Source organism: Protopterus annectens, chromosome 11.part0 (assembly GCF_019279795.1).
Source record: "Protopterus annectens isolate FY-2018-M chromosome 11.part0, PAN1.0, whole genome shotgun sequence".
Taxonomy (NCBI): domain Eukaryota; kingdom Metazoa; phylum Chordata; order Ceratodontiformes; family Protopteridae; genus Protopterus; species Protopterus annectens.
In genome coordinates, this window is record NC_056745.1 from 1,094,671,237 (window position 1) to 1,094,684,244 (window position 13,008).

Here is a 13,008-nt window from a genome sequence, read left to right on the forward strand (position 1 = left end):
CACCAACCTGATTAACAACCAGAAAAAAAATATACTCCTCCTTATGAGTGAACCTACAAGCTATCCTAAAAACTATAGACCAATAACTTGCCTTCCAACAATGTATAATCTATACACTGGAATTGACACTGATATACCATCACTTAGTAGAAAACTCAGTTATAGCAATAGAACAAAAGGGTAATAAAATAAAGTCAAATGGGGCAAAGAGTCATTTATTCTTAAAGTCATAATGGACAACTGTAAAAAGGGGAATAATCTAAGTATAGCATGCATAGTCTACAAAAAAGCATTTGACAGCATCCCACATTCATGGATAAAGAAGTGCTTACAGCTGTATAAGATACACCCTACATTGATTGATTACACTACAGTGACCACGAAACAGTGGAAAAACACTCTTCAGCTAAGCCATGATAAAAGATAGATTATTATCCCAGTGATAAAAATTCAAAGGGGGATATACCAGGGTGACTCTTTGTCACTGCTACTCTTTTGTTTTGCCCTTAACCTACTAAGCTACTTAACAGATTAGATCATGGTTACAATCTGGTTGCCAGAAAACAACAAAGTGTAAAGACATCTAATCTTCTTTTTGTGGATTATCTAAAACTGTACAGTTTATTAGATGAGGAATTGAAAGCACAACTGCAAGTCGTCAAAACCTCCTCAGATGAAATAAGATTGTCATTCGGTCTTAATAAATGTACAAAAGCAACCAGCACCAAGAAAACATTAGTCTGGGACAGGAATGTGATACAAAGGAACTTGAACAGGAGGGTGTATATAAATATTTGGGAATTGATGAAGGATCTTCAATAAAATATGAACAAATGCAAATAAAACCTAGAAAGGAGTATCTTAGAAGACTAAAATTAATACTGAAAAAAAACATGAGATCTAGGAACAAAGTCCAAACTATACACCAATTTGTTCTTCCTGTTCTAATTTACAGTTTTGGGGTGACTGACTGGCCCCAAAAGGTACTGGATCAGTTGGATAGGAAAACAGGAAAACTGCTTCATGTTTATCAAATGATTTATAAAAATCAGTGTATACCAAGATTACATATTCCTCATTCTGAAGGAGGTATGGACCTCCTTGAAATTGATTACATCTAGAGATCGGCAATTGGAGGACTACATTCATATCTGCTGACCTCATAAGTTTCAAACATAGCAAAAGTTTTAAAACATGAGGAAAACAAGTCTAAGATGAATTCCCTGCTTTGTTTAGTTTAGTAGGAGTATATGTGTCAAGCAGGAATGGAAATCAAACCAGAAGTAGATAAAATCAGGCAGCAAATGAATGTGCCATAAAAACAAGAGAAAGAACATAAGGTGAAGGATCAGTTGTGAAAGCAGGAAATGTAAAAAAGGCATAAATATAGTTACAAGTACAGAAAACTTCTGGTACAACCTCATGTTGATCACAGTCTGAGGTATGAATGGTTAAGTATATGTGAATTTAAATGAAAAGGTGAAAGGTTAATATTGGCAGCCCAGGATAGTGGATTATGTATACTTTGATTTACAAAGTCCATTGAACGTGTTAAAGAAACAGACAAATGCAGGTTTTGTAAAACAGAAATGGAAACAGTTGCATATCTTGTTGCTGGGTGTGATACACTAATGGCAGAGGGCCTGTATACTGAAAGGCATAATAATGTGGCAAGGATGTTGCAGTGAGGATTATGCAAACATTACAATGCTGAGATAGCCAATAAAGCATTGGAAACATGTGCCACAAAGCATTACAAAAAATGACAAAGTTTATATCACATGGGATCATCCACTACCAGCAGTTCAAAAAGTAAATGTGAGATAAACAGATATAGCAGTCCATGAAATGAAGACAAAAGTAGGACTGATCAGTGAAATTACTACACCCAATAATTATAGTGACTTACATACAGAGTTGCTACACCCAGTAATTATAGTGACTTATGTACAAAGTCAGAAAATACCAGGATTTACAGGCAGAAATAAGGGCAATTTGGAAGAAGGATACCCAGACAGTTTCAATAGCAGCAGGAGTAGTGGGTCTCATAAAAAAGAATTTACATACATACTTAGATATGCTACCGATACATGTAACTCTTTAGGAATTGCAGAAGGTGTCAGCTCTGGGCACATTGCAGGTGTTGTGAAGAGCACTTTTGGCTAACATCAAAGACTGAAACAACACTAATTTCATGAACTTTAATTATACTTTGACTTAGGAATGGTGTTCATTCCCGTCATAGTATTAGAAGCCCAAAACACTTACAGAAATTAAACCCAGACTAACATAAATGCCTACCTTAAAAAGAAAGAACTTGAGTGGTAGATCTGTTTTGATGACTGCCACAAACTTGGGATGAATGAGTACATCTCCTGATAGTATTCTTAAATGTAAATGATGGAACTATCAAAGGCATTGAGTTTACAGTTCAAACCAGCCAAAGGATATGGCATCTGAATTAATGAAGAATATAGGCTGAGAGACTGGAATACTGCATCACTAAAAGAACAAGCTTAATTTCCACAACAATTCTTACATGTTTTACCTGAACAGTTTGAAATGTTCTGAAGATGATAATCTTCTTACAATGGGGACCACCCTAGGAAACAGACAGAACTTGTTTATTTTACTGGCATTAATCAACTAGTATTTTATGTGGACTTTACAAAAGCAGTGGTTTAAGTGGTCTTAATTCAGTTTATTAAACTGATTTTTATCAATAGGGTCACACAGGATTCTTACATCACAAATTTGCCATTGGCTACTAATCTCTTCTTTTGCATGTTCTGTTTTCTTGTATATCATATTTTTCAGACATTTATTGTTTTAAAAAAACAGGCTTACACAGGGTTTTGACATCACAAGGATGAGTCTAGACTTCTAACCCTTTGGAATGAGTCGCTCATCTTATGTGCATTACAAAGATGATGAGGCCTGGGTGAGCGTTTAAGTAGTTTATTGCATACAAACACATAAGGATGGATTGCAGGAACATTTAACTTAAGTAAACTAATTGACTGACTATATACATGCATGTTCTCACTCTGGCTGCTCACTCAAAATGGCAGTCTTGCTTGCACATGCTCAGTACTTATATGCACATGCCCACTGACTGGACTACTTCTTAAAGGTATACCACACACTCTGAGCTACATCCTCCCTCTTTACTGAGCTGTCTAACATAAGCAAAGACATTTCAATAGGCATGCAATTATACAGACACAAATAAAGAAAACAACAGTCATGTCCAGGTTGCCGTGTATCTGGAACTAGGTTTTGAGATATGACCTTATCTCATAACATAATAGTTAGGACTGGGCTTAGCAACAGGGACAGTCGCTGGGGAATGTACTGCTTGGGGACTCTCAGGGATTTTTTCAGGAACAGGGATCGCTGATGGAATGTTCTCTGGAACAGGAACATTGGGCAAGTCACTCTGAGAACTAACTCTGAGTTTTTGTCACAGGCAAGATACTGTAACACACTGGTTCAGACACTGGTGACAAATGTTTCCAATTTCATCTGAATTCCATTCTTTGTGATTCCACAAGGTACAGTCTTGGCTCTTGACACAAACTTTTCACAAATCTGATGCGATCAAAACCTTTTCACACCTGCATCCTTACTATCTTCCCTTTTTTCAATGAACTGTGCAGTTTGCTGTTTTTATCATAGTAAGATTTCTGGGACAAATGCTTCTTCAACAGTTGGGCTTTCACTGCTTTGTTGTTTTTAGCACACGGAACCAATAAATTACTGCTGATTGGTAATGTGGTTCTGGTTTGTCTCGACATAAGTCTCTGTGCATGTGAACCAATATGATTATCATGAGGAATGTTTCTGAGATTTAACAAGTTTAGAAAAACATTGGTATTGTCACAGCTTGATTTCTCTAACAGCTGTTTTGCACTTTGAACTGCATGTTCAGCCAAGCCTTTTGACTGAGGGTATTCAGGACTACTCATAATATACTTGTTGCTCATTTGATTTAATATCTCTGTAATCTGTACAACTGCACTTATTCTTCTTCTTGTCTGTTATAGCTGTACATCTCTTAGTGTTGACCTCAGTTGTAGTGAAATCCTTTGTCTGGAGGCCTTGTCTGTTTTCTTGGTGGTAGTAAGTTTTCAGAACTAGTTTCATCCGGCCAAAGTATTCCTGCATCTGTATTGTTTGGTTTCTGTCCTAAGTTTTAAATGAGATATACCTGTTGCTCAGGCTGCTGCAAAGAGATTGACCTACTGCCAGCTGTGATATACTGAGAAAAGATAAGTGTTCATTCTCACTTTTTTGTCTGCATTTTCGTTTACTATCTCTGTAGTCTGTACAACTGTACTTATTCTTCTTCTTGTTTGACCCCACCCACTCTCCCTGTTCTTGTTTTGGTGTTAGTGTTGGTGGCTCTGGAATTGCCTGCCCCTCCTGTAAGTCTGTATTTGAACACTCCTCCTGAGTCCATCTCATTTGATCACTTAACCGAATACAGTGAGATCATATTCTAGTGTTCACTCTACATAATACAGATAGAAGATTTGAGAAGGCCAACCCACTGAAGTTCTTCCTTCCTCTCTCCTTGCACTTTACTAACAAAAAAAAAATCATCTGCTTTTACTGCATTTGTGTTTCCTCCTACTTTATTTTGATTTTGCCTCTTCTTAAAAGTACTCAGTTTTATTTATTCTACTGCACTTATTGCTGCTTGGTAGTAGCCTGATTAAATTGTAACTGTTATTCTAAGTCTTTTGGTTTAAGCACTTGGGCTTCAACCAGTTGTTTTACATTAAGAAGGTTTGTGGTCTGCACTGTCATGGTAGGACAGGTAGCTTACATCCTTCTAAGTGAAAACTGCTGATTGAAAGCTCAGTGTCTGCTACTCTAAAAGTGTATTAGTTCTGGTTTAAACACTTGGGCTTCAGGCCAGTTATTCTACATTAAGAAGGTTTGTGGTCTGCACTCTTGTGGGAGGAGAGGCTGGATTCTGCCCTTCTGAGCTGGGAATTTCTGGTCACAGGCTTATTGTGCCTGCTTATTCGAACTGTTTCTTTCTGAAACTGGTGCGCCTTGTTGCTGTAGCATAGGACCAGATTCAGGCCTGCTGAATCTAGCTTTGTCTGTATAACCTGAGCACTGATCCAGACCATCTTTTTTGAAGAAGGTTCCCGGCACCCTTGTAGTGGGAGTGTGCAATTAGAACTTGTCCGATTGAAGACTGCTGGAACAGGGCTCAGTTTTGAGTTTTTTTCTGGTTAATTGGGTAACTTGTTTAAATTGGATTGTTTGTTTTCTATTGTTTTTTATTTATATATATATATATATATATATATATATATATATATATATATATATATATATATAAAAATGCACTTTATTCATCTGTTTTTACTGTTTTTGTGTTTCTTCCTACTTTATTACAAGGGGCATTGACTACAACTCTGAACTGAGATATATAAAAATAAGCATCATTTTTATGCACATTTAAACTGTTTTTTGATTGTATCTGCTTTATGTTCTTAAAATATATATATATATATACATATATATATATATATATATATATATATATATATATATATATATATGTGTGTATACTTGTTTCCCGTTTTCTAAGCTAGTATAGTCCAGTTTTCAGGTCAGTGCGGAATTCAGGGCTGTGTTACAAATCTCTGTGTTTGCCCATACCTTACTTAGATAGAAGGAAGTTTCTCTGTTCACCAGTGAGAGATGGGAGCTTTGAGCAGCCTATCTGTCCCTGGAGGAATGGTTTCAGCCCAGAAAGTAGTAATTTACTGGCCATTTTGGGCTAATTTCTATCTCTTTCATTTCCCTGCTATAAAAATCACATTTGCCTGGTTTTGCACACTGGGCAGCGCTGGTTAGCTAGGGTACAACTACTCCCGGCTCCACAAAGTCTCATCTTCAATTTTTCCCTTGGAACTAGACAAACTTAAACTTAAGCACTCAAGCCATTCATTTCTCAGCCCAGCACTTTCTCAAAACTCATAGCAAGCACTTATAAACCCTAGCACTACAGAAGGACAAGGCTCTCTATTCGACCTTACCAGCCATTCAGTAAAACAGTTTACTGTACCTATCCAGGCATGTCCAAAGGGCAGTTTCAGGTGTACTCTCCAGTCCAACTGGTGAATCTGGGCATTTTGAGGCAATGTTACAACTGCCTCATGTACACAGACAACCCACTCCTCCTACCACCAAACACTAATACATGCAAGAGATGCAATTATACAGCCAAACTGGAGGCTAAGCTCTCTCAACCCAAGACTGGATCACACAGTCAAGAGGAGAAGGGAAATACTGGCATCACACCACCAGTCTCACAAAGACCTATTAAACCAGCACCGGCAAAAATCACACGTAAATACACACAAACATACCAGGAGGCTCTAAATAAAAATCTGCAAAAGCAACAGAGCCCCCCAAAACAGACATCCAAGCAACCTCCTCATAGCTGCACCATTTTGTCTAGCTCGGCTTTGACTCTGTTCTGCATAGCTACTGGAACTTTCCATGCTGGTCTGATAACTGGGCTGACCTCTGGGTCTAACTTCAAAGAGTACACAACAGGTAGTTTGCCTAGTTTTTCTGCGAAAATATTAGCATACTCAGAAAAAAATAGTTCGGGTGAAATTTGAGCTGTTGTCATTCAGGCTTACATGTTGGACTTCTTTAGTAAATGAAAAGAGTCCCATTTTCAATATGTCTCTTGACTGTAAAACTGCAAGTCATAGCTGTTCCCAGCAGAGTAACCTGAAAGCACTACTAAGCCTTCAGTTTGAATTTCTTCACCATCATAAGCCACAACCTTTGCACACTTAGTCAAATCAAGTTGGTCTGTAGCTTTTACTCTAGCAAATGTTTGTTTGGCATAACATTGCACTTTGAACCAGTATCTACTTTGAGCTCTATAAGACTCCCATTAATCCAAACAGTACAAAAGATGTAATTCTTTGCCCAAAAATCTACTGCATTGACTTTTTCACCAAGCACAGGCACACCATCAACATAAAAAGTAGGGTCACGGCTTTCTAACTGATCAACTTACCTCTTGGAATGCCCTCTTTTAATAAAAAAATGTGTCTTTTTTGATTTACAAAACCTTTTAAAATGATTCCACTTATTGCAAGAATGACACTGTTGACCAACAGCTAAGTACTTTTCTCATTTGGGTTCATGATTACCACCACAATTACAACAGCTGACTATGAGGTTTGCTATGGGTTTTCCTGAGTCACCCCTGTGCTTTGCTGCATGCACCTTAGGCCTTACTGAAGTAGCTATGAGTTTTGCTGAAGTGGCCCCACCCTTAGGCCTGTATCTCTTAACTTCATGTTGCATACTATCTACATAGCTGTGGAAGGTACTGGAAAGCTTGCTTTGTCATTTGTAAGTATACTTGCATGCCTTTCTGTAAGCTCATATATCTGACAAATCTCAATGGCCTTATTTAATGTCAGATCACTATCTCAAAGCAAAATATTTTTCACTGTGTCATTATTAATACCACACAAAAGCCTGTTTTTTTATCAACTCATCTCTCAAATCACCAAATCTGCATGTTTTAGACTTATTTCTCAAGTCAGTTATATAAACTGCAAAAGTTTCACCAGGCTTTTGATCCCTTGTGTAAAATAAGTGCCTTTCCATTGTAATATTTGTTTGAGGGTTACACAATTCTCTGCATTTATGTTTTAAGCACTCTGGGTCTTCCCACATTTCAGCTGGTATGACAATATGGTAGCCTTCCCCCTCCCTTGCAAACACAGCCGGTGCATACAGAAAGGAATGCTCTCTTTCAATGGCCTCTGAACAAGCTAAATTAAGCAGACTGAATGCTTTTGTACGTGTGTCTTTGTCAGAAAAAGCATCCTGTATGAAAATAGCATATTCCTGTTCAAACACTCTCCAATTTTCTGCAATTTTGTTATCAAACACAAGCGGTGCATTTCTGCAAAATCCTTCCGCCATGCCTACAGATTATAGTAAAACACAATGTAATCTTGGCCTTTGTAATTATGTACAAACATTCACACACACCAGGTACTTGCAATAATAATATTCAAATGCACAATAAACTCTTTGAAAGACTGTACTCTGCAAAATAGTCTTTGAAATAACTGTACTTTGCGAAATAACTGCAATGTAATACAGCACACACTTGCAAACACTTTGCATACTTCAGATATTTCAAATAGCTTTAGTTAATATAAAAAAGTAGCACACTGAATGGTCGTTTCCCCTTTTTTGAACATGTTATGTGATTAAGATATTGTTCCAAATGTTCTTGTAATTATTTCAAATATTTTTATCAGTATATCGCAGTTTCTAACATTTCGTTTAAAAATAAATTTGTTTTGAGTATTCTGAGTACTTTGTTTTATATTTGAAGTGAAATAAATCATTTAAGCGAGTATTAGTACCTGGAATTTGTTTCTGTCCTGTTTTGTGAGTTGTTTGAGCAGTTGGGATGATCCACTCCTATATATTCCTCCAACTTTAACTGAGTGCCTCATGGCTGTAACTCTGGATCTCATTCTGACGCCATGTTGCTCATCTTATGTGCATTAAGAAGATGATGTGACTTGGGTGTTTGTTTAAGTAGTTTATCACATACAAACACATCAGGATGGATGGCAGGAACACTGAACTTAAACTATGTAACTGACTGACTACATACTTGCATGCTCTCACTCTGGCTGCTCACTCAAAATGGCAGTCTTGCTTGTACGTGCTCAGTACTTATATGCACATGCCCACTGACTAGAATACTTCTTAAAGGTATAATGCACAGTTTGATCTACAGAATGTTCACATGTCCATGGGTCAGAAATTTTAGATATTATGTTTCAGATAGCTGCAGTCCTGTTTGGCTTATTATTTGTTATTACATAGGGACATTTATTAGGATCCCCTTTTCTACACCCTAACCACCACAAAACATCATTTGGGGCTAACGGTGGTATTTTGTTTATACAGCAGTTAGAGGTACATATCACAAATTCCATCCACAAAATGTTACCTTTGAGTGCATACAGTTTATTCATTTTTCTTATAAACCTTTTAAGTGGTCTCACTATATTTAACTTCAGCATTGGCTAATAATCCTATTACTTCACTTTGCCACAACACATTACTCTTTCGTAGAAGGAAATGCCACAGGTTAATACTTGTAACTGGATGATGGATAATCCTACTAACTTCAGATAGGACCAATAAATCTTCTGCCTGAGACCCCATGGTGGAAAGCATGGTAACCTGGTCCCCTGATCATGTGTATTTCTTAAGTTGTTATCTATCAACAAGGGACCCACTCTGGTAACATGCTGACCTTTCTAATAATGGTATCACCTAAGGGGTTTTCTGGTTCATTTTTTATGGCAATCAGACAGTTTTCGTTACATATACTGTCTCCATTGCCTGGAATCATGATCACAATGGCCTTTTTTAAAAAAGATACTCCATTGCTATTGCTTTCAATTTCACATTGCTCTTGGACCTTAAGTCCAGTTTTCAGTTCAGACACAGATAGACTTACCCTCTCCTACTGTTGGTTTGTGTCATCACCAGATGTGCAGGAGCAATTCAATAGTCACTAAACCTAACAATGCTGTAGCAATGGTTTCAGAATATGTCAGAAAATCAAAATAAATACCAGCAAACAAAAATGACTACCATGGACTTTCTTAAAACACTGTTTATCACTTTCATTTCAAAATGAACAAGTGACATGAAACTAATTCAAAATACAGCTATCACACTCACAATTACCTAAATAACTGTATTGAAAAATCATGTGACAAAAAGCATTTCATGTGCAACTAGTAAACATAAGACAAATCAATTCTAAAAGCTCAATAAATACTCTAAAAATGTGCAGCAGTATGTGTGAAATTTTAAAAAATTACCTATGATGAAGTGATCTCTATTTTAATATACTTCTAAAAGAGACCAAGTAATTCCCGGAGGTGTTATGTTATTTAACCTAAGATGCTGCCATAGTTCAATATTTCTTTAGTATGATTTTACTGTGACTCAGGGTTAGAGGTAAATGCTGTCCAGTTTGTCAGGAAACATAAATCTGATAACTCATTACCTGAATGCTAGCAAGTGAATAAACTCAGATAAGATGATGTGAATATCAGTAGAATTTTGCTTCTCCAACATGTATACTGTTTTCCAAGTAACACAACAAGGGCAACTCCAAGAAATGAAAGACATTTGTATGCATGCAGTACTGCCCCTTTTCCCACAATCATTTTTTTAAGTCGGCTTGACTGTCAATATGCATGCTGCCTTTACTTCAATGGGTTTTTATGGAATAGTGATGCATTTGTACTCATGCAATGTTTTATTTCTCTGTACTATATCTGTTTGCAGGTTTCTAAATGCCCTCCTCCATGCTATTTATTGTTGCTTATGTAGATTTAGTAACATACTTGAGTTGTAGGGTGTTTTTGCCATTTTTCACTTTGGTATTTTTGTTTACTTCATTTTGGTAATTTATTTGTAGACTCCATTGAGAATCATATATGCTGAGATCCCAAAATAAAGTGATAAAACAAATTGTCCTCTATGGACAGACAGAACAGTAGTCTATGCACTCTGTTAGAGACCTTCTATTCTCAGTTGTTAATATATTATTGTAAATTACGTACAACATTCTTGACTTCAAACTATTTTACTTCAGATCTTTTTCAGGGTTGATGTTTGAGAGTAATTAGCAATTGTTCAACTAGCAAACCATTTAGAAATGAGACTAGTGCTTTGGAAAACTGTTTGTTACTCCTGCTGTTTATTGCATTACTTTGCCATTCAACTTACCTCATATTGGCCCTGTTCATGTAGCAGTTTGCCAAGATTATAAAGACAGCTTGTGACAGAACTTTTATGGGCATGAGGATCCTTCAGGTTTTCATCTGGGATTTCAGCACATGTTAGGAATATCCGTCTGGCTTCCTCCATTTTTCCCTGATTCATGAGAATAATACCAGTGTTCAAGTAAGCAGCTGCAGGAAATGGAAAATAAGCATATTGTGGTGTCACTGCACACAGCAAAACACGAAATACTGCCTCTCTTTGTACATGGTATGTATGGCAAGGAGCAATATCCACTACAAAGGAATTATGGCAAAGAAATAATTTAAATGTGTCAATCTGCACAACAAAGTCAGCACTATGACAGTTAAAGTAAGCCATGATAACAAAATACTCCTCCTAGTGTGTTCTCAGTAAACCATGTGCGGAGCAGTTTGTCTGAATGACTAATACATATTAATAATTAGAATCTGATGATGTTCTCAAGGCTGTGAACCCTATGTAACTCATTTTACAACCAGTCCTCCAAGCAGTCAACATGAATATATTGAAACTGAATAAACAGTAGAAATGATGCTTTAAACATGCTAGGCAGTTTAACAGAGGATTGTGGCTATTAGTTTTATTGAAATGTCTTCAGTAGTCATTGGTTATATTCCTTCAATGTCCATTTCTAATGTGTTACTCTGTGAGCAAATCATTTAACCAGACAATGCTCATAGAATCTCCCTATAAACAGGCAGCTGTGCCTAGTGGATTTACCTGGTTAACCAATAAATTAAAACGCAAATATGCTAGCACGCTAGCACTGAAAGATGCAGAAAGACCTTTTGTTCTGCTAAGTAAGAAAGTGCACACTGAAACACAGTTAAGTATTTGCTGGTTGAGGTACTCAAGAGACCAACATGTGTTGGGTTAATGAGGCAGTCGAGCATTTATTGCTGAAAACTGTTCATGAAGAGTTTGTCTTCATGGCACTAATTGACAGCACACAAGCAGCAGCAGGTAGAAATGTTCATCATAAGGCAGATGAAGCTGTTGGCCTAGTATTTATAAATGAGTGTCTCAAAGCACAAGGTGGTTGTGAATGTTATTTTATCACAATCCAGCTGCAAACTCTCAGCATTCAGCACAAATATATTTGATATATGTATGTATATAGATATCTGACCCTATGCATGACAGTGAGTCAGATATCATTAACTGTTCCATCTTCCAATAGATACAGATTCAGCATTAAGACAACTTCTAATACTATATCCTATATTACTGTTTGTAAATAATTAGCAATGATAATTCTTCCACAAATAGATAAGCTCTTTATTTTTTCAGAGGTCTTTCATTTTTTTTTCCGGTCTGGATTCCAAAAGTCTGGCTTAACAAACAGGCTTAATCTATGCCTATCCCTTAAAATTAGAATAAGACACTAATTCATTATGTCCAGGTTTATAAATGATTTTGACAAACTAAAATTACTTTATCAGTCCATTTTTTTAATCTTTCTCATCTTTAAGGTTCTTTCATGAGGAATTCATTAGGAATTACTTTTAGTACCAGGGCTAGCAATGCACAACAATGCCCTAATATGGGAGTAACAGTAGGTGTTACACTGCAGGGTCCTATCTCAGGTTCAAACGTTTGACCAAAGGTTGACCTTACTTCTCATGTTTGGTTAATACAACTTCTTATTCTAATAATAAGCTCTAGAACAGGTTTACCTTCACTTAGTCAATACCTAATTTATAAAGCTTTACTTTGCTTAATCATTTTCTTTTAAGATGTGTTCTGCTTATATTGTTATTGGGCATTAACTATTGCAGTGATGTAATTAGGTATGAATGCCATGTATTACTTGTTGTACAAGGCTGAACTGTAGGGGAGAAATGATTACTGTTATTTTTTATTTCAGTGAGTGATTGGTCTTTCACCAAGTTTTGGTGACCTCAGAGTGAGATTATGGAAATAGGAAGTGTGGTTGGAGTGAAGCACAAACTGTGGGGTAGGGTTATTATTTGTTTAAGTCACACAAATCCCCATAATTCTCCAGTAACTGTGTTTAGAAATTTTACATACTAGAAGTAACAGATTTTGTGTAGAATTATACAAGCAATTGTGTTTAGAGTTTATGTATTTTCATCAGATATACTACATCAAAGACAGACTGGGAAACATTTA

The 13,008-nt window shown here is 36.6% G+C and overlaps 1 protein-coding gene across 1 annotated transcript in view; it reads right to left on the reverse strand.

Moving 5' to 3' along the window:
* The window catches only part of TMTC2 (transmembrane O-mannosyltransferase targeting cadherins 2), a 1,891,588-nt gene that overhangs the window by 754,472 nt on the left and 1,124,108 nt on the right, over positions 1 to 13,008 (reverse strand). The window contains exon 6 of the mRNA XM_044088436.1: positions 10,840 to 11,024. Coding sequence (XP_043944371.1) covers positions 10,840 to 11,024 — 185 coding nt within the window. The remainder of the gene's footprint in view (positions 1 to 10,839; positions 11,025 to 13,008) is intronic.